This window comes from Tamandua tetradactyla, chromosome 7 (assembly GCF_023851605.1).
Source record: "Tamandua tetradactyla isolate mTamTet1 chromosome 7, mTamTet1.pri, whole genome shotgun sequence".
Taxonomy (NCBI): Eukaryota; Metazoa; Chordata; class Mammalia; order Pilosa; family Myrmecophagidae; genus Tamandua; species Tamandua tetradactyla.
In genome coordinates, this window is record NC_135333.1 from 82,053,118 (window position 1) to 82,074,507 (window position 21,390).

The 21,390-nt window shown below is 37.1% G+C and overlaps 1 protein-coding gene, 1 long non-coding RNA gene and 1 pseudogene across 6 annotated transcripts in view; 1 reads left to right on the forward strand and 2 right to left on the reverse strand.

The window, feature by feature from the left end:
- AEBP2 (AE binding protein 2) overlaps window positions 1–21,390 on the forward strand; it is a 189,398-nt gene that overhangs the window by 22,281 nt on the left and 145,727 nt on the right. For all 5 annotated transcript variants that reach the window (XM_077170238.1, XM_077170237.1, XM_077170240.1 and 2 more), the window contains exon 2: window positions 17,115–17,322. In XM_077170238.1, coding sequence (XP_077026353.1) covers window positions 17,115–17,322 — 208 coding nt within the window. The remainder of the gene's footprint in view (window positions 1–17,114; window positions 17,323–21,390) is intronic.
- LOC143689851 (myelin-associated neurite-outgrowth inhibitor pseudogene) lies at window positions 12,901–13,567 on the reverse strand (annotated as a pseudogene).
- Window positions 19,375–21,390, reverse strand: part of LOC143691571 (uncharacterized) — a 173,951-nt gene continuing 171,935 nt past the window's right edge. The window contains exon 3 of the long non-coding RNA XR_013179584.1: window positions 19,375–19,492. This is a non-coding gene — a long non-coding RNA (uncharacterized LOC143691571). The remainder of the gene's footprint in view (window positions 19,493–21,390) is intronic.

Genomic DNA, 21,390 nt, shown 5'->3' on the forward strand with positions numbered 1-21,390 from the left:
GTTTCCTTAACTGTGTTTCCTGAGAAAGAGAGGGACAAGTGAGACCTAAATTGCCTTTTATGACTTAGCATTGAAAGTCTGGCAGTAACATTTTGTGTTAGTCATAGGCTTGTTCAGATTCAGGAGAGGAACCATAGACCCCACCTCTTGATGGAGTAGTGTCTGTGGCCCATAAAAGAAAGGGGGATGGGATATGTTTGTGTGGCCATCTTTGGAAAACACATTTTATCATGAACATAGAAAGTGAGGACATACAGTAAACACTTAGTATTAGCTGTTATTTTAAAAAGTGGTAACTCAGCTTTAAGTAAATTTCTGGTACAAAGTTACATATATGATATGGTAAGTTACATATGGTAACCTTTTTTTTTCTCCTTAACAGAATGTGATAGATTAAAATGTAGGCAGTTCATGGTTTTCTTGAAGTACCTGCTTATCTTAACTGCTTGAGTTGTTTAAGCTTTTAATTCCTTTGTCCATGCTTAGATTAAGGAGCAGGATACATAATTATAGTCCATTCCAACGAAAGAAATTTCTGTTGGAATGGTATAGAAAATCCAGGTAAAAAGTTTTCAATCTTAAAGTTGTAGAATGTGAATGTACACAACTTCAGACTTCAAAATATAGGGTCTTACTCCCAGGGATGAGTCCAGCCCTGACACTGTGGGATCAACAATTTCGTCCTGACCGAAACGGGAAAAAAGTGTAACTTCTAAAATATCAGTGGCTGGGAGGGTTCAAATAGAGTCGAGAGGCTACTCTGGAGGTCATTCTTACACAAGCTTCAGTGAAGACATTGCTCCCTATCATAACTTACCAAACCCCAACCAAAACCATTTCAGTCAACTCTAAAGAACATGTAAGACAATATATAGGATTCTACAAAGATTCCAGGCACTAGGGTAACTTTCCAGAAACCTACGACCTCCAGATGGGTCCCTGGACCAGATAAGACCTGAAATATAGAGGCCCCAGCCTCTCCAGAATATCAGCTAGTTCAGTCTTCCTACCCCATATTATTGACAGCCTCTTCTGATGTGAAAAAGTTAGAATGGCCATAGCCCAGATACTCCTAAAGAGTGGGATAGAAAGATCAAAGGTGATGGTGGAGTTATACAGAGAAAGTAGGGTTTAACAAATGAATGATTGCTGAATTATTAAATTGATGTTTCTTTTTTCTTTTTTAATTAAAAAATATGACAAACAAATGCAAACATTCTTAACTTATATGGTCATCCCATTCTACATATATAATCAGTAATTCATAATATCATCACACAGTTGCCTGTTCATCATCATGATCATTTCTTAGAACATTTGCATCAATTCAGAAAAAGAAGTAAAAAGACAGCAGAAAAAAAAATCGTACATAACATACCCCTTACCCTGCTCTTCCATTGATTGCTAGCATTTCAATCTAAATTTATTTTAACATTTGTTCCCTCTATTATTTATTTTTACTACATATGTTTTACTTGTCTGTTGATAAGGTAGATAAAAGGAGCATCAAAGAAAAGGTTTTCACAATTATGCAGTCACATTGTGAAAACTATATCATTATACAATTATATTTAAGAAACATGGCTACTGAAACCCAGCTCTACATTTTCAGGCAGTTCCCTCCAGCCTCTCCATTACATCTTGACTAACAAGGTGATATCTATTTAATGTGTAAGAATAACCTCCAGGATAACCTCTCGACTCTATTTGGAATCTCTCAGCCATTGACACTTTCTTTTGTCTCATTTCGCTCTTCCCTCTTTTGGTGGAGAAGGTTTTCTCGATCCCTTGATGCCAAGTCTCATCTCATTCGAGGGGTTTTCTCAGTCCCTTGATGTTGAGTCTCAGCTTATTCTAGGATTTCTGTCCTACGTTGCCAGAAAGGTCCACACCCCTGGGAGTCATGTCTCACGTAGACTGGGAGGGCAGTGAGTTTTCTTGTTGTGTTGTCTGAAGAGAGAGGCCACATCTGAGCAACAAAAGAGGTTCTCTTGGAGGTGACTCGTAGGCCTAATTTTTAGTAGGCTTAGCCTATCCTTTGGTTGTCCCCATTGCTTGTGAGAGTATCAAGAATAAATTGATGTTTCTTTTAGTTTCCAGTGTCCTAGAGCAGCTGAAAGTAAAAATCTGAAATTGTGGAATTGCAACCCATACCAAACTCTGAAATCTGTTCTGCAACTAATTGTTGTACTGTGCTTTGAAATTTATTGCTTTTTTTGTATATATGATATTTTTCACAAAAGAAAAAGTCACTTGTGATGATAAAAAAATATTTATTCCTTCTGGCCTCCTATATTCTGAAGCAGCTAGAAGGAAAGATCTGAAAGGATGGTATGGTAGCCCATAGCAAACTTTGGGACCTGTCCTCTAACTACTTGTTGAAGTGTGCTTTGAAAACTTGCTTTCTTATTTCTTTGCTTTGTATATATGTTATATTATACAATAAAAAAAGTTAAAAACAAAAGAAAAAAACAGTACCTGTGTCTTGTCACTAATAGACATAGCAGGTATTTGTGATACGGCTGATGTGGAACTCTCAAAATACCCTTTTATGCTCCTTGCCACATGAAAATGTCAGCAGTTAGTACAACCGCTGCTAGATGTTAATATTAAATATATGTAAAAGAAAAAAAAACGTAGATATTAAATGCTTTGTACTTTGAATTTTAACCTTTATTAATTTTGATTTTTAATTATGAAGGAGGCAGTGTAATCTTTCTAATAGTGAGTGTGAATTTTTGTTTGTTCGTTGGAAAATGCATAGACCGGGAATAGAACCCAAGTTTCCCTTATGGCATGCAAGAATTCTACCACTGAACTACCCTTGTACCCTGTGAGTGTGAATTTTTTTATAGATGAGAGGAACATCATCTATTAGCCAAAGAATTGCTTAAATAATTTAATCTATAATGCCCTCTATACTGGTGGGTTTACCTACAGTTTGGTTAAATATGCTTTGAAAAACTATGTGTACTTGTTTCTACTCAAAGCTGAAAGTGGTCTTGGTTTGCCAGGGTTGCTGTAGCAAAGTACCACAGACTCTTTGACTTAAATAACAGGAACTTGTCTCTCAGTTTTGAAGCCTAGAAGTCTAAAGTCAAGGTGTCTGTAGGATTGTAGTTTTACTGAAGTCTGTAGCATTCTGGTGGTGATTTGTCAGTAGTCCATACTCAGTGTTTACATTTGTAACATGACTGTCTCTCTCTTGTGTCCAAATTTCCTCTTTTAATAAAGACTCCAGTCATATTGGATTAAGGCCCACTCTGATTCAGTTTGCTCTTACCTTAAATAATAGCATCTTCAGAGATCCTATTTACAAATGGATTCATAGCCACAGAATCAGAGGTTAGAACTTTAACCTAAAAAATCTTTGTGGAAGGATGTGATTAATCCATAAAATTACCAATTATAATATTAAACTAAGTTTTAAATACTCACTCTGACCCCTGTTAAATATCCCTAACTAACCAGTGGAATTTTTGTTTCCCTGTAACTCATGCCACTTGCTTCATTCTATATGGAGGAACCTGTTCCATTCTTGAAAATAGAATTATGAAATATTTGTTTAATAATAATTAAGGTACAAAGTTTGAATTGAACTGCTTAAGATTGTGTGTTTTTCATTGTTAGAACAAAAATAAAAAAGCCTTGATCCATTATAGATCAGAGTAATTCTTATGTGGAACATCAGGTCAAACATACTTTTAACTTCTAGATCCTGAAGAAAGTGAGTCGACTTTTTAATCATCATGTTTTTCTACTACATTCTACTAAATGTGCTAAGTTTGTAGCACATTTTATCCTTTCTGTCACTTACCTATTTATAATATAACTCAGTGATTTCTTTTTAATATAAAAGTGCTATCCATTTTACTGTTAGTAATTGACAATTTGATGTTGGTTGTTGAGAAAATACACAATCTAAAAAAAAAAATTACAGAATGTTATTAGTGCATGAACCTTTTTCCCAGTGTATGGCTGTGGTCACAACTATCAAGCAGATATTTAACCTGGAAATAATTTGGGTTTTCAAAGGTGGAGCTGTTCTTGTATGCATGAATGAGTTGGCCTTAAACTCGCAAAAAGGAGTGGTTTTTATACAGTCAGTATTGTTGGACATAGTAGATATTGGGGTGAGAAACTGGTCTGCCAGATAGTTTCTTTTTTTTCCCCCTATGCAAGTCACTCTTTATTGAAAACTGTAGTATTAATACATAGCAGTTCTTGTTAGAATAAACATACTTTTAAGAATTTTAAATCCGAGCTCAACTACTCATCAGATTGCATAAAAAAATTAAAACTATTTGAATTTACACATCATTGAACAGGCTCAGGATGAGTTTTCCATCACTTTGATTGACAAGGTTGAGTTCAATGCAGAGGGGAGGATCCTGTAACATTGAAAGACAGTGCTGACTTAAGCTGAAAGTACCAAGAGAATGGCCTAAGGACAGTAATTAAAAGTCATTTAAAAAAAAAAAAGGAACAATTTCCTATTTAGTCACAACCCCTGCCTCTAGGACTGGCCACCCTCTGTGTGAGGCCAGAGAGGGGAGTTGTAGGCCTGCAGGATGCCTACCAGGCAAGGGGGTTCCGCCTAGCTCCAGGAGCCCTCCTGGTGCCTGCTGTCACACCCTGCCTCCTGGTGCTGCCCCCCCACCCCCCATCCTGGATCCCAGCAAGTTTCTTTCACCTTTCTTCTGTTTCCCTGCCCCACGAGGACAGTGAATCCTGACTAAACTTTTAAGTTTCTCCCACAGGTTTTCTGTTCTTCAGATGATTTGGGGGGTGGAGTGGGGGGAATTAGACTTTCCAAAATAGGTGTATCTCAGATCAGCTTTGCAGCTTTCTACCTGAAATGATCCTACCCTTCCCCTCACATGTTATATTTAAGCATCTGTGGCACCTTCAGAAAGTTTAACTTCTGTTAAGTAATAAACAGCTCAGGGGAACAAAACACACACACACACACACACACACACATACACACACGAGAAAACATTTTGCACACACGCACACACACGAGAAAACATTTTGGTGTGCTCTGCCTGTTCCCCTAAGCCAACTGCATTCCTCTTCAGACCTCCTGCTCCTAGAAAGCACCAGAGAAGAACCAGAAGCTGCTCCACCTCATGCTCCTGAAGCTGCTGATGAAGCCACAGGTCTTTGAACCTGCCCTGAACCCACCGGAAGTGTTGGGTACGCTGTCCTGTCCTAGGCAATATCCATTGCTGGTAGTGCTGGGTGTCCAGCTGTTAGCTGCCAGATGAGGAGAAATTGGCCCAACTGGACAGAGTGATACTGTTTGTAAAGGTGTAAAAGGGACAGGTGAAGTCTAGGTTCTTTTGAGACCCTGGTATTTATGTAGCTGGTGTGCCATGCCTTATACCCCACTGACATGCTCTCAGGAACCAGTTGGGAGCAATATTGCCGGAGGAGTACACTTGAAATGGTCTACACCAGTATGTTTCCTTTCACTATTGACGTGTCCCAAGAGACACACTTCAGCTACCTCCTTGATCTCACTCCTTAGCCCACAGACACCACCTGATGGAGCAAGGCACCGTTCTCGCAGCTCAGGAAGGGCAGAAGTTTCTCTGCTCAGCCTCAGCGACCAAGCCAGGGCCTAACACTGCCTGGAAATACTGTGTTGCATAGCACTCAAGAAACAGTTTCATAGAATCCAAGTTGGAGGGCCTAAAACCCTACCAATAAGAATCTTTTATTTTTAATGCAATTTTATTGAGATATATCCACACTGTACACACCATCTGAAGTGTGCAATCACTGGCTCACAGTGTCATCACATAGTTGTGTGTATATTCTCATGATCAATTTTAGAACATTTTCATTACTCTAGAAAAGAAATAAAAGTAAAAAAGAAAACCCAGATCCTTCCATATCCCTAATTCTCTCTGTTATTGACCCATAACATTGGTGTGGCATGTTTGTTACTGTTGATGAAAGAAGCTGCAGGTTTTTATAGATGACCTTTATCGGGTTGAGGAAGTTCCTTTCTATTCTGATTTGTTGTAAATCTTTATCCAGAATGTGTATTGGTTTTTTTCAAATTCTTTTTATCTGTGTCTATTATTATGATCACAGAGTTTTTATCCTTTATACTGAAATACTGTGTTTCAATAGTTGATTTTTAGACGTTAAAGAAAAAAAACCCTTGCATTCCTGGAATAAACCTCACTTGATCATAGCTCGTAATCCATTTCTTATATTGTTGTATTTGGCCTGCTAATTTTTTTAAAGACTTTTTTTTTATTGTATAACATAATGTATATACAAAGCAAAAAAGAAAAAAATCAACAATCTCCAAAGGACATCTCTACAAGCAGTCACAGAACAGATCCCAGAGCTTGTCGTGGGTCACCATTCCATCATCTCAGATTTCTCCTTCTAGCTGCTCCAAAACACTGGAGGATAAAAGAAATATTAATATAATGTAATTCAGCAGACATACTCGTTTGTTAAATCCCGTTTTCACTGCTATACCTCCTCCTCCTTGAATCCTTCTCCCAATGTGTAGGGATCTTTGGGGAATACTTGTTCTGACTTGTTCATGTTGAAAAGGGGTGTCCACACTGAAGGATAGGGGGATATAAGTAATGGATAAGCCTGTAGAGGCTGGTCCCTCTGAGTTTCAGGATTTATCTGACCTAGGAACCCTTTGGGAGTTATATGTTTCAGGAAGGCAAACCTTAGTGCATGGAACCTTTATAGAGTCTCAGTTTGAGCCCTCAGTGTTCTTTTCTGTTTTTTTATTTTTATTTATTTACTTATTTTTGTTTTTAAATTTTTATTGATACCACTGTACAAGCACATACATTCTTAACATACAAACATTCCATACGTGGTGTACAATCAGTGGTTCACAATATCATCTCATAGTTGTATATTCATCACCATGATCATTTTTTAAAACATTTGTATCACCCCCTCTCATTGAGCACTAGTATTTCCATCTACCCAATATATATATTTTTAAATTTTAACATTTATTCCCCTTATTAATTAATTTATTTTTATTCCATATTTTTTACTCATGTGTCCATACCTTAGATAAAAGGAGCATCAGACAAAAGGTTTCCACAATCACATAGTGATGCCCTGATAAATTTTGTGAAAGCTGTATCATTATACAATCATCTTCAAGAAACATGGCTACTGGAACACAGCTCTACAGTTTCAGGCACTTCCCTCTAGCCTAATACACCTTAATCTAAAAAGGGGATATCTATATAATGCGGAAGAATAACCTCCAGGGTAACTTTTTGACTCTATTTGAAATCTCTCAGCCACTGACACTTTATTTTGTCTCATTTCTCTCTTTCCCCTTTCAGTCAGGAAGGTTTTCTCAATCCCTTGATGCTGAGTCCCAGTTTGTTCTTGGATTACTGTCCCACATTGCTAGGGAGGTTTACACCCCTGGGAATCATATTCCTCGTAGAGAGGGGGAGAGCAGTGAGTTTGCTTGCTGTGTTGGCTGAGAGAGATAGGCCACATCTGAGCAACAAAAGAGGTTCTCTTGGGGGTGACTCTTATAGGCCTAATTTTAAGTAGGCTTAGTCTATCCTTTGTCAGGATAAGTTTCATATGAACAAACACCAATATTAAGGGCTTGGCCTGTTGATTTGATTGTCCCCATTGCTTGTGAGAATATCAGGAATTCTCCAAATGGAGAAGTTAAATTTCCCCCCTTTCTCCATTCCCCAAGGGGACTTTGCAGATATTTTTTTTTCACTGTTCAGCTCACTCTGGGATTTAGCAGGGTATCACACTGGACAAACCTACAAAACCTCATACCTATTCAAGTTTCCTTGTACTTATGGTGTTCACTTAAATTGTCCATGTAAGTTGTATTAGGAAATGCACTAGTCAGAGTATAAATTTTGTACCAAATATTTTTTGCTTTACTCTCACACATAAGTTAAAGTTTTAGAATATGAATTCCATCTATTTTCAACACCCTGCAATATTGACATTCCTTTGTTCTTCCTCATGCAAAAACATTTTTTAATTTGTTTATTTAGTTACTATCATTGTACACTCTAGGCATTCTTAGATTATACCATCTTAGTCTTTTTTTTTTCCACATTCAGACACATTCTTATATGATATTCCATTCTTGTTATATAATCAGTAACTCACACTGTCATCACATAGTTGTATATTCATCATCATGATCATTTCTTAGAACATCTGCATCAATTCAGAAAAAGCATTAAAAAGAAGACAGAAAAAAATTCATGCATACCATACCCCTTACCCCTCCCCTCCACTGATCACCAGCATTTCAATCTACCAAATTTATTTTAACATTTGTTCCCCCTATTATTTATTTGTTTTTAATCCATATATTTTACTTGTCCGTCGATAAGGTAGGTAAAAGGAGCATCAGACACAAGGCTCTCACAACCACACAGTGACACTGCGACAGCCATATCATCATACAATTATCTTCAAGAAGTGTGGCCACCGGAGCACAGCTCCACATTTTCAGGCAGTTCCCTCCAGCCTCTCTATCACATCTTGACTAATAAGGTGATATCTATTTAATGCATAAGAATAACCTCTAGGATAACCTTGCAACTCTGTTTGGAATCTCTCAGCCACTGACACTTTATTGTGTTTCATTTTGCTCTTCCCCCTTTCGGTCAAGAAGGTTTTCTCAATCCCTTGATGCTGAGTTCCAGCTCATTCTAGGATTTCTGTCCCACATTGCCCGGAAGGTCCACACCCCTGGGAGTCATGTCCTAGGTAGAAAGGGGGAGGGCAGTGAGTTTGCTTGCTGTGTCGGCCGAGAGAGAGGGGCCACATCTGAGCACCAAAAGGAGTTCTCTTGGGGGTGACTGTTAGGCCTAATTTGAAGTAGACTTAGCCTATCCTTTGTGGGATTACATTTCATATGAACAAACCCCAAGATTGGAGGCTCGGTCTATTGCTTTGGCTCTCCCCACTGCCTGTGAGAATATCAAGAATTCTCCAATGGGGAAGTTGAATTTTCCCCCTTTCTCACCATTCCCCCTAGGGGACTCTGCAAATACTTTTTTATTCACTGTTCAAGTCACTCTGGAATTTATCTGGACATCACTCTGGACAAACCTAGAAAATCTCATGCCCTATGCGATGTTCCAAGTACTATGGTGTTTGATTAAGCTGCCCGTATAAATTATATTAGTAAATGCACTAGTCAAAATACAAATTTTGTACCAAATAAACATTTTTTGCTTGTCTCACACATGCGTTAAAGTTTTAAACTAATTACCATCCATTTTCAACACCCTGAATTATTGACATTCCTTTGTTCTTCCTCATGCAGAAACATTTTTAAATTTGCACATTTAGTCACTATCCTAGGCATTCCTAGATTATACCATCTCAGTCTTTATCATCTATCTTTCCTTCTGGTTTCATGTGCCCCCAGCCTTCCTTCCGCTATCATTCCCACATTTAGCTTCATTCAGTGTACTAACATTATTGTACTACAATTAAGAAGTATGTGTTATCCATTTCTGAATTTGTTATACAATCAGTCTGTTGCGCAGTCTGTATCCCTTCAGCTCCAGTTACCCAGTATCTACCATGTTTCTATCTCCTGATGGCCTTTGTTCTTAACTGAAATTCTCAAAGTTCATTCATTAATGTTAGTTCATCTCTGTCAGACCAATACAGTATTTGTCCCTTTGTTTCTGGCTGATCTCACTCAACATAATATCCTCCAATGAGAATCTTTTGTAAGAGATTTATCACAAGATGCATGGAAGGTTCTGTTAAGTACCTCAGTGCAGATGGGTGTGTCTGCCACCATGAATGTCCCTGATCCTGATTAGTGGCCTTGCTTCCCTGAGACCGGAGCTGCTAAATTCTTAGCAGCACAGTCCAGACCCAGACAAGCTCTCTGTTTGCAAAGAAGTAGCATTGACCCATGTAACCTAAAAGACGCCTTAGGTCAGAAGTAGTATAACATAAGTTTAAGAAATATATGCATAATGTTCTCCATGTTTACTATAATTGGGTCCTTTGTTTGCCTGTTTCAGCTTTTAGAAGAACCCTAATGCAGCTGAAGGACTCTCAAATCAGGAATGACACCAAAAAAAAACAAACTTTTTCAGCATGTTTTACTATTTTGCTTGGGACCCCAAATTATGCAACTTTATTGTGATCCAAGTTATATTCCTTAACAATCACTGAAACTAAATGCTGTTAAAGTTATGAACAACCTGTGCACAGTTTTGTTCCTATTTGTATGTCCAGGTTCTAACCTGGCAGATAGAATCTACCTTTCAACATCCTAAGAGATTAATCGACAGCTGAGGCCCTAATAGCTTCGAATTTAAGTCAGTTCCTCATCAATGTATCTTTAATGCTAAAATATTTGGTAAACAGTAACCCAACTCAACTTCACAAAAAGGAAAAAAGATTCCAAAGAAAATTACAAGGGTATGGGGAAAAAAGTGTTCATGATGCTTCTGTAAGATGGGGGGTGGGAGTGCAACCCACTCTTTTCTCTTGAAAACACTACTTAGTTCAACACTCCTGAACCTTAAAGAAATATCATATCTTGTAACATCTTCCTTAATTCAATATCTTCCTTAATTCAAATGACTTACTACCTTATAGGAAGTATCTGTCTGTAGTTCCATGTTTTGTTGTTTGGGGCTTTTTTGTTTTTGTGTGGGCAGGCACCGGCAGTTGAACCCAGGTCTCCAGCTTGGCAGGCAAGAATTCTGCCTGCGGAGCCACCGTTGCACCACCCCCCCCAAAACTTGTTTTTTTTTGCGGGGGAGGGGTGGTGCATGGTCCGGGAATTGAACCTAGGTTTCCTACATGAAAGGTGAACATTCTACCACTGAACCGCCCGTGCACCCGTTGTTTGGGGGCTTTTATTAAATATATCCTAAAATCGTGGGTACTTTCTCCTAATTTATTATCATGTAACTGGGAAAATTGACTTTATCAGTTGGTCAGTTCAGTGCTTGGAGCCCTTAGACTAAGCTTGTCAATATTGCAAGCCCACTCACTGCCCAAATGTATCATCAGCACAGACTTGAGGAAATGGGAAGATTAAAACGTGTTGGGGTACGTCTGCTACACTCACACTCATATGTACACACACACGCACACACTAAGGTGGTTTAAGTGCTCATGAAACAATTTAAAGTACTTACCAGTAAACACTTTATTAACAGACATTAAGAAGAAGGAATCCTCTGTTTATAGCAAATCCATGCAAAAGTATTACTAAACTTCTTATAAAGTAATTGTGAAAAAAAAATTATGAAGAGTACTTAGTACAAAAAAATAAGGTTACCAAAGGCTCAGTGTTCAGGTGTCCCACTCACCACCTGAGGCTGAATGTTAGTGAGGGACTGCTCAACTGGCATTGCCCCGATCTAGGCTAGAGATGCAAGGAGAGCAGAAACCCTTCTCCAAACAAGGTCCACAGCCCTCTCCTCCAAATGCAGTTAGGGGTGGAAACAAAGTGCAAACCCCACACAGCCTGGCAGATCACTAAAGGAAACAAAATTCTCATGAGCACCCTCTGGTGACATCTGAACACAGAAACACGCTGCCTTCCTTACAATCGGTTAAAAAAAAAAAAAAACCTCCCGATTTCTTATGTACAATATTTAGGTGTTAAAATTCAAAATTCTGTAGTAACCTTGGTAGGTGAATGTACTCTGGCAACTGCTGTCCAGGCTTGCTTTGTGCTAGATGCCTTCGGTTGTAAGAAGAAACGGCAAGGGAGGCTCCCAGGTGTCACCCCCACCTTCACGCTCCTCTCAGCCCCATCTCCCAGGCACCCTCCAGCTAGTCTCAGGGGCAAGTCACCGTTAAATGTACAGTGCCAAGAGGAACTACAGGTTTCTACATTTCAGACACGTTCAGGGCCATGCCTTACTGTATGCACAACCTGCTCTACAAGAAATATGAGCAATTTTAAATACATTTTGTTCCCTTTTAATTCTTAAATACACAACTTGCTTCATAAAACACGGCTGAAATATTTGCCCTTCTTTGGGGTGGGGTGGGGAGGGACAGCAATGCCTATGTATGTTTTCAGCAGACTTATACATCTCTCTAGGTAAAAAAGAAATGGAATGATTCTTCAAGTTAAATCAGAGGCCACGGTCTCCTCCAAGTGTGACTTTCTCTTTCACATTATCTACCTACCATCGCAGGAAAATAATGAAGTCTATATAGGACTTATCCAATGAAGATATATAAAGTAGCATCTGTAATTTGTAACAGATTTGTAATGAAAATTTAGGTAGTGGAAAAACTGGTAACCTAACACAAAAACCGCCCCCTACTCTAATTGTACTGGCCATACAACTCTAGTATTTCCATATGATCTGTAAGAACATCCACGGTACACTGACTCCCAGGCCTAACTGGAAAGAAAGGGTTGTGCCCACTGACCTGCTGCATCAGTCACAGGACTGTGGCCTATGTCCAGTGCAGTCATGGGAAGAAACAGCTCACTAAAAAAAAAGTCCAAGTTCCTCACTCGCAACCCTCATCAACCTCAAGAAGCTGAAGGATCATCTAAGACATTTTGGATACTTTATGAAGAAATTCCCTTTGTACTTATAACTTCAAGATTTTGCATACATTACAATAATGCATTAGTTGTAAAATACTTTTCCATTCCTTTGAGTTTTGGATATGACAGTTTTGCCTCAGTTGCTGTAGGTAGATTGAGTAACCTTTGTTTTGTGTGTGCTTTTTTCAACATTCATTCAACTAGATATGATTCAGAATAGATTAATACTCCTTTTTTATCATTATAGTTAAGCTAAAAAACAGTATTTTCTGTAAGACCAACCCAGAGATTTCACTGAAGACTACTGGCACTGGGCCTGTTAGGCCAGAACATCATAGTATTTAGCTAAATGTTGAGCATTGAGAAGAGAGTCCTGGTTGGAGGTGTGAAGTCTGAAGCACCAGCTGTGAAACCTCTGTGATGTGACTACACAGCTTCATCCTCAGATCTTTGTAGAGTGATCCCCATTGATGGGGCATGTAGCTGTAGGTGGGTGTTCCCCGGGGCCTGGTAGGTGGGCACAGTGGGCGGGTGGGGAGCAACAGTAGTTGGGGAGGGAGCAGTCAGAAGAGTGCCTGCTGACATGGCCATGGTGGTCCCAGCCACCATGTCCATGGTGACCCTGTTGCTCCTGGACAGGGGAATAGGCACAGGGTACACTGGCTGGCGTGCCATTGGGCTGCACCACCATGATGTGGTAGATGATGTGCAGGGCACTGCATGCAGGAGCTGTGTGTAGTATGTGCCTTGCTGCAATATGGGCTCTGCTGGGGGTAGGCACTTTGCACAGGGCACATGGCAGTCTGGTGAGAGTTGGGGGAGGAGTATCGTGGCACTGCCCCATAGTGGGGGAACTTTATAAAGGTGTGCCAGGAGTGTAGTCTGGAAGGTAGGGTTTGCTCCCACGTACATGTTAGGAGAATAGGCAGGAGCTGCTGCTGTGTAGCCCATGGGAAAACTACCTGGAAAGTCAATTCCTTTGGCATTTACATAGGGGACCCAGAACATGCAGACCTATAAACAGGAATCAAGATTTTCAGAACAGGCTTGCAGCAGCGGCCTGGGCCTTGGCAAGGGTGTGCAACGCAGAGGCTGGTTAGCTGCCCAGATAGTTTCTTAACAAGACCCATAGAAAGGAGGAAAAGGGGGGGATGTTGAAAATTTCTCGTGTCTCTCCCTAAGTATTGTTTTAAAATTTTTAACAGTTTGTGTGTTTTTTTTTTTTTAAACTTCTGGATTTTCTGTTGTCAAGGACTGTGTATACACATGCAGTATATTCGTTAGTCCTCCATTATACCATATGAGACATTTTCTTGGCTTGATTAGTCTTGGTTGTGTAAAAGTGAAAGAATTCTTACATATTCTCATACTCAAAAATGTCACAACAGCATTGTCAACAAGTGGGGGCTTGTTAAAAATGTTGTGTCTCAGGGCCCTCCCTAAACCCACTAAATCAGGTTTACAATTAATAAGAGCCCAGGTTCATTTACATACTGAACATTTGAAAAGCGCTGCTTTAGATTATTGAAACTATCTGAATGCTGTTAATGCTTTGTGTAGTTTAGGTTTTCTTCCAAATACCAGGGGTTTTGACATCTGGGGAGGCTTCTTAGATGTTCCCATTTCATAGAATCAGTATGTGTACAATAAAAAGAATGTTTTTATATATATATATATGATCTTAGAATATTCTAAGATCAGGTGGATTATCTTCACTTAGTGTTCTGATCATGTTATTATCTAGAATATTATAGGAAGAAAGACTGCTTTCTGTGAAATCCATACAGAATCAGAAGTTATTTGTAATTTGTCTCCTTTGCCCCCCGTCTGTGGATCAGGATTACATGAGACTTAAAACTAGAGAGAAAGACTAATTCTCGGTCTGGGGTTAAAAGTGAGCCTTCAGAAAAAAGTTGGACCTTTTAATAGGATTTGGAGGAGCCTCAGAGATACTGTGATGCAGGACTCTCATTGACCCTTCTAGACTATGGGTAGGGAAGCTCTGTGAGGACGCGATGTATGTGCCTCCGAGAATGGGTCTTGCCTTTTACCACTTTTGCCGTTGCATTTGGAGCTCAGTTGGCTGCAGTGGTAGACAGAGTTCATTCTCTTTCACATCTACATTATGCTGTCCTTTTATGAGTAGCTGTATCCACATAAGGTATTGTTTTTCAAGTGATTGATATTGTGTATAGACTTATTAAGCAATGTGTAGTGTTCATAGATATATGGACTTTATTTTTCCCCTCTTTGGTAAAGTTAATAAGCAAAAGTTTATCAAGCATGTATAGACAGACTATATTGAGAGTTCAGTGTAGCACAAGTATATGAGTTTCTCTTGACCTTATACTTTACTTTCCCTGATTTAAAGAGAATTCAGTGAGGTTCATTTGCATCTAATATTGGGCATTTTAATAGACGCTGTATAAAATAACTTCATGGTATAGAAGGGTATATAGTGAAAGATGTTTCTCTCCTTTTATATCCAACTCCCCACCCCACCCTCCCTATGGACAAGCATTCTTTTCTGTATCTTTCCAAAGAGGTTATGCCTTTAGAGAACAGCTGAACCTGTATCTGTTTCTCTTTCCCTCTTCGATATGCAAATCGTAACATTACTACCTTGAATCTTTATTTCACTTAACTGTACCTTGGAGTTTGTTCCACAATAGTTCATTGACATTTATCTCTTTTCCTGAATTGTTTATTATTGTGGTCTGATTGGTTATTCATGTAAAATTAATATTTGCTTTTGGAGTTAGTTTTGTTTCTAAGTATGTGCTTCACAGTTGGAATGTTTTCTAAGCATGAAAGCAAGTGACAAGAAAAAATAGGTAACATTTCAAGGTTAGGATCCTCATGAAACTTGAAATTTCTGGGCTTATACCCTGAATGTATCCCTGCATCTGTGGTGTATTCCTGTGCCAACAAACAATATATGAATAAATAAAGATATTCAAGGGCTGATTCCTATTTTGAGGGTGTTGTAGAGATTATGAGGTTTATAATAACATTTTAGAGTTGTAATTTATAATCTATGTTGATTTGTAGTTAGCCAGTGAAGTTAAATACTGAATGTCTTTTAAAGGGAAATTTGAGATATTTTCCATATCTGAAACATCCTACACAAACATTTTTGCTCACTTTAAAAACTGTGAGTTTGACATGAGACACAAACTACTGTAAAGCTTACTTAATACATCAACACAATTTATGTTGTTAATTTTATTAGGTGTGTAAATAAGTTGTAGTATTTCCATAGGTGAATGTTTTTATTTCCAGAAGATGCATGCTGAAGTAATTGGGGTCGATGTTTCATATGTCTGCAACTTTCAAATGATTCAGCAAAAAACCAAAAATTACAGGTTGCAAATAGGACAGTATGTTAATTGTTGTCCACATTTTGAAATACCTTAATGTGTGTTTGAAAATTTCCATGATAAAAGCTGTGTGTATGGAGGGAGTTAGTATAATTTTCATAATTTAACTGCTCATGCACTCTTGAGTGCATGGGCTGAGAATTGAACCTGGGTCTCCTGCATGGCAGGTGTGCATTCTACACTGAATCATCTGTACCTTTTAAATTGCAAGTAGATACACTTTTTGATGAATTTTTTTGAAGGCATTTTTGCTGTTTGATACTTCAGTGATTGAAGCTACTTCCATGAAGTAGCTGTTAGGAAGATATTGAAATAAAATGAAAGAAGTAAATTGCTTTTAAAATGAAGGCACAAGAATGGTACGTTTTATTAAGAAGTGAAGTTTTGAGCATTAGGCTACTATTATGTATTTTTTTTTCTTAGTAAATAAATACAGGATCATTACTAATATGTGGTAATTTGTTTAGTAAATAAAAAATTTTGGGATTGAGTGGCATTTTCTCGATTATTAAAAAAAATTTTTTTTGGTAGCCAGGAAAAGATTTTCTGTTTGGACTTTTGGTAAAATTAGAGATTTTTTTTATTGCATTCAGTTTTTATCTACTCTGCTTTTTGTTTAGAAGGGAAAATACAGCAAAATTTCCCATCTTCTTTAATATGAAGAGAGGAAGGTTGTGGTAGCAGTTGTATTCCCAAATTAGTGAATAGAAGAAAAGAATTCAGCTCAATGAGAGATTTACAGAACTGTAATGATAATCTTTTGATTCTGAATTACAGCTGGAAACTATTACTTTTATTACTTTATCATACATCTTAATAATAAATGGAAGGGATGAGATGTGGTAAACTTGTATTGTGAGAGAGAGAGAAAGTGTGCATGTTTGTGTGTGTGGTTTTCCGTAGGGAATAGCAGTGAGGAGTTCATAGCTGTCAAAAGTTGCTTAAATTGTCCCATATTTGATTTTGAGGTACTCTTATTTTTCTGCCTTGATTTGTACTTTATTGCCAACGAAATAATTTCAAAGCAGTGTTGTTTTCTAACGGAGAGCATGGTTAGTGTGCTCTGTTCCTATGGAGCAGAATGTCAAGTTGGTAATATAAATTAAATATTTATAAGATCATATTCATGTTAGTAAATTTCTAGGAATAACACAGCCTTTTTTCTTCTTTTGTAGCATAAGCAGTACTATAATGGATGTAGACAGCACAATTTCCAGTGGGCGTTCAACTCCAGCAATGATGAATGGACAAGGAAGCACTACTTCTTCAAGCAAAAATATTGCCTATAATTGTTGTTGGGACCAGTGCCAGGCTTGCTTCAACTCTAGTCCAGATCTGGCAGATCACATCCGTTCCATACATGTAGATGGTCAGCGAGGAGGGGTTGGTTTTGTCATTTATGTTTTTTACTCACTATTTATATTAGTTTAATTCATTTATAATTGTTAGTTAGACTTTTTTACTGAAAATAATTTGGGATTATTTTTACATAGGCTTTTTTTTCAAATTAGTTTTTTCTTGTAATTACTTTCCACATACTTGATAGAATCAAGTGAAAATAGGGCATATTATATATTGAATTTTAATTTGCTCATTGATATGATATTTTGAAGAAATTACATATGTTCTCTAATAATATAGTGGGAATGGGAAAATCATAAATGAATATAATATTTTCAGGGTTCTAATGTTCTGAATTGAGAATATTTAGGAATTGGTATTATCTGGATTTCTCTTGTTAGAATGATCCTAAATTATCCTAGATGCTAAAATTATCTGGTATGAGGATTGGTATATGCAACCCTAGGGAATAACAGCCCTCAGTCATTATTTGTGAGTAGGAATTGTACTTCTTTCCTAGTACTTGTCAGAGCTCGTTTAGATAGAAAGTTCTGATTAGTATTGACTTAAACCCTCTCAGGAATACATTTAATTCTGTGTCAATTTGCATGACTTTTATTGGGTAGTAAATTGGGTAGAGCTGTGCAAATTAGGTGAGGCAAGGTGAAATACATTTTTTCACTTCTACCTAGTTTTGGCTTAAATAGTTACCACTCTTAATACATATTCCAGGAATTAATGTCATACTCTAAGTAAAGATAGCTTACCAGCCTGCCATCTCTGTAGCGGTAAACTATTAAAACTGGTTGAAAATCATGGTTTAAGTAGGTTTAAATTAGTGGACGAGTAACTGTTTCCAAGATTGTAGTGATGTTTAAATTATCGAGTTGATTTTTTTTTGAACACATGGTTGTATAAGTGCCCCTAACATTTTAGCCAAGGGTGTTACATTTGAAATTTCTTGTAAGAAGTATTTGTTCCTGTCACAGTATGTTTTAGTATGTCAGCAATCTTTTGATTATGTAAACTTGATAGGTAAACATTCTCTTATTGATTTAATATCTGTGGTGTCTTAGAGGCCAGCAAAATGTGGTTCTTCCTGATGATTTATTAAGGAACTGAGTCCATCATATCATATTTTTCTGCAAAACCCAGTTCAGTGATTAAGCTACTTTGATAACTCAGCCCCCCCCCCCCATTGTACCTCACCCTAACCCCATCATATTTTTCACTGTGAACTGTGTTACTAAACTGGTTTTCTGGCCATTAAAGAGTGCCTTTTACAAGCCAGTGATTGATGTTGCTTGGCATATACCACCAATGTAGTCTTTTGAGCAAGGCATGGTTTTTTTTTTGTCATATGACTTAGCAACTATATATAGTGTTGTGGACTATGTAGAAGATTACTGTACTTAGTGTGAGAGAAGTTCACACTTCTAAGTCTTGGGTCCTGCAAATTGAATTGGTATATAACTTGATGAGAATGTTCTCAGTCCTTTATTTATAGGAAGAAAATGTAATTGTACCCTAAATTTGAAAAATTAAATGCATCAGTAATCACTGCAACTACACATACCTTATTGATATTACAGGATTAGACATAAATTGTGGTATTTCTGCCATATGTTTGATCTTGTTGAAATGAAAATCTCCTATATTATTTCTGAAACCCTTATTCATAAAATTACTTTATTATAAGTAATGAGAGTCTCTGGCTAACTTCAAGGGTGATGCTGTTTTAATCACAGAATGGAGTCTTGTTCTTTGAAGGCTACTGATTGCTGAACTATGAAGGTAAATTATCAAAGAAGTGCAGAAAATACATCTCAGTTATTTCTATATACCGGTCATTGGTATATAGATCACATTTTCTCAATAATAAATCATGAATGAGAATTTGGAAACTTGGTACCACAATATCAGAGAAGAAATCATGTTCTGCTTTGTCCTTTAGTGTTGGAACAGAATGATTGTTGGTTGGAATATCTGATATTGATGTCATAATTAATTTTTTAGATTTCTTATTTCACTTCTTTCTATCTTGAGTGATAAACTGTTGAATGCAACAGCCACAAATGAAAATAAATTGGTAACCCTAGAAGATTCCATGCTTGTAATCGTTGAAAGATGACAATTTTACTGAAGCCATAAGTTAGCAAGTCCTGAATATTCTATTAATTCCTATTGTTCTTGTCCCACTTTAATCTTCATCCTGGAAAAAACAAACAAAATGACCATATAACAGCTCAGAAACTTTTTTCTCTTTATATTGTCATGCCATGTGGACTTTATGTTTGGAGAGGGAAATCAAGCAGAGCTTAGGTGTTCTTGATGATTTGTATATCAACGTGGGTAGATACCGATTCTTTATTAAAAATAAAAGTTAATCATTTAACAGCAGATTATGAACATAGGTTTTTTTTTTGTTTTTAATCACGGGAGTGGTTTTTACTGTTTACAATAGAACAGGCAAGACAATTCAACCTTTTTTGTTAGGTATAATATAGAGTACTTTAGGGTCAATTATTCTGTGCATGATTGGGTTTCAGAATTTGGTTCTGAGCTGTTAATCAAATTTCAAATCCCAGAATTGTCTTAGTGTATACCCAGGTCTTGGTTGGTGGGGTACTTTGTTTTTCAGCATTTTAGTGATTCACAAAAGATAAATTAGTGTTCTAACTATTCCTCATATTAAAAATAGTCAGCAGAAATAAATCTGTTCAGGTTCAATATACAGGAGATATTTTATGTGCCATTTCATTACGTTTCCTTGCATGCATATTCTTTGGTGTTCTTTTTTGGTGGTGGAGCATTCGGAAAATATGTTGCAAGGATGTTAAGAGTTGGATGAAACCACTCACCCTTATTTGTTTTATACAGTGGTATTTGTAGACTCTCAGGGTGAGATCGAATACTGGTAAAATGTGGGATCAGCCATAGGTGGTCACTTATAAACTTTTAATTGCCAGTCTGGCATTTCATTTTCTAAATACAACATGAAATCAGTTTTATCTTTTGTAATGAATGAGAAATATTTTATTGTTGTAATTTGGATGTTTTATTAAATCTCTTTGGCCTCTGTTTTATTAAATATCTGTAAGCAGAGGTAATCCAAAAATGTTAATATTTAACGTGGAAATAAATTGTATCTGTTGTATTTAGAGTGATTTGAGCCAAAATAATTGGATGTAAAAATATTTTACTTCTCTTATGTATCTCCACATCTTGTTTTTTTTCTCAGAAATCTTAGAGCTTGATGGGACCAGGAAATTATCCATCCAAACTCTTCCCTGATTTTCACTGTCTCTTTTATGTAACTTTTTGTGTCATTTTACTGTACAAGGAATCTGATTCCTCAGTGTGGCTAGGCTTTTTTTTTTGCATGGAAGTTGGACTACTTACTTGTGTATTTAGAATATATGTGGCTGATTTTAATTTACTAATATTTGAATTCACTTATGAGTATTTAATCTCTCAGATTACACATTATATTTTATGGTACATTTTTCTTTTATTTCCAGAAATTTTAGATGGATTCATTTGTATATTTCATGTGTGAGATGTTAGTGACCAGATAGGTGTAGGTGTCATTTATCTTTTCTGTCACATGAGTGCACTGGTACGTTTGTTCAAGAAAATTGAGTGGAGATTGACTACTCTTGGTTCCCAGGTTTGAGTCAGCTTTCTTCAATATGGGCATTTTGGAGATGATCCCTGAAGGAAAAGTTGATCTATTCTGACAGAAAAGTCCAAACTTCCCAATAACATTGAAATTTTGGGTCTCTACATCTTAGATGTTAGATCATTTTAAATTTGAAGATTCTTTGGTAGTCCTGAAATATTCTTTTACTGATTTAGCTTGTGTTTGTGATATTTTTTTCCTTGACACCAGCAGGAAAATACGATGGGAATATTTTTTTTTTCAATTTTTTTTATTAATTAAAGAAAAAAAAAGAAATTAACCCAACATTTAGAAATCATTCCATTCTACATATGCAATCAGTAATTCTTAACATCATCACATAGATGCATGATCATCATTTCTTAGTACATTTGCATCGATTTAGGAAAAGAACTAGCAAAACAACAGAAAAAGATACAGAATGTTAA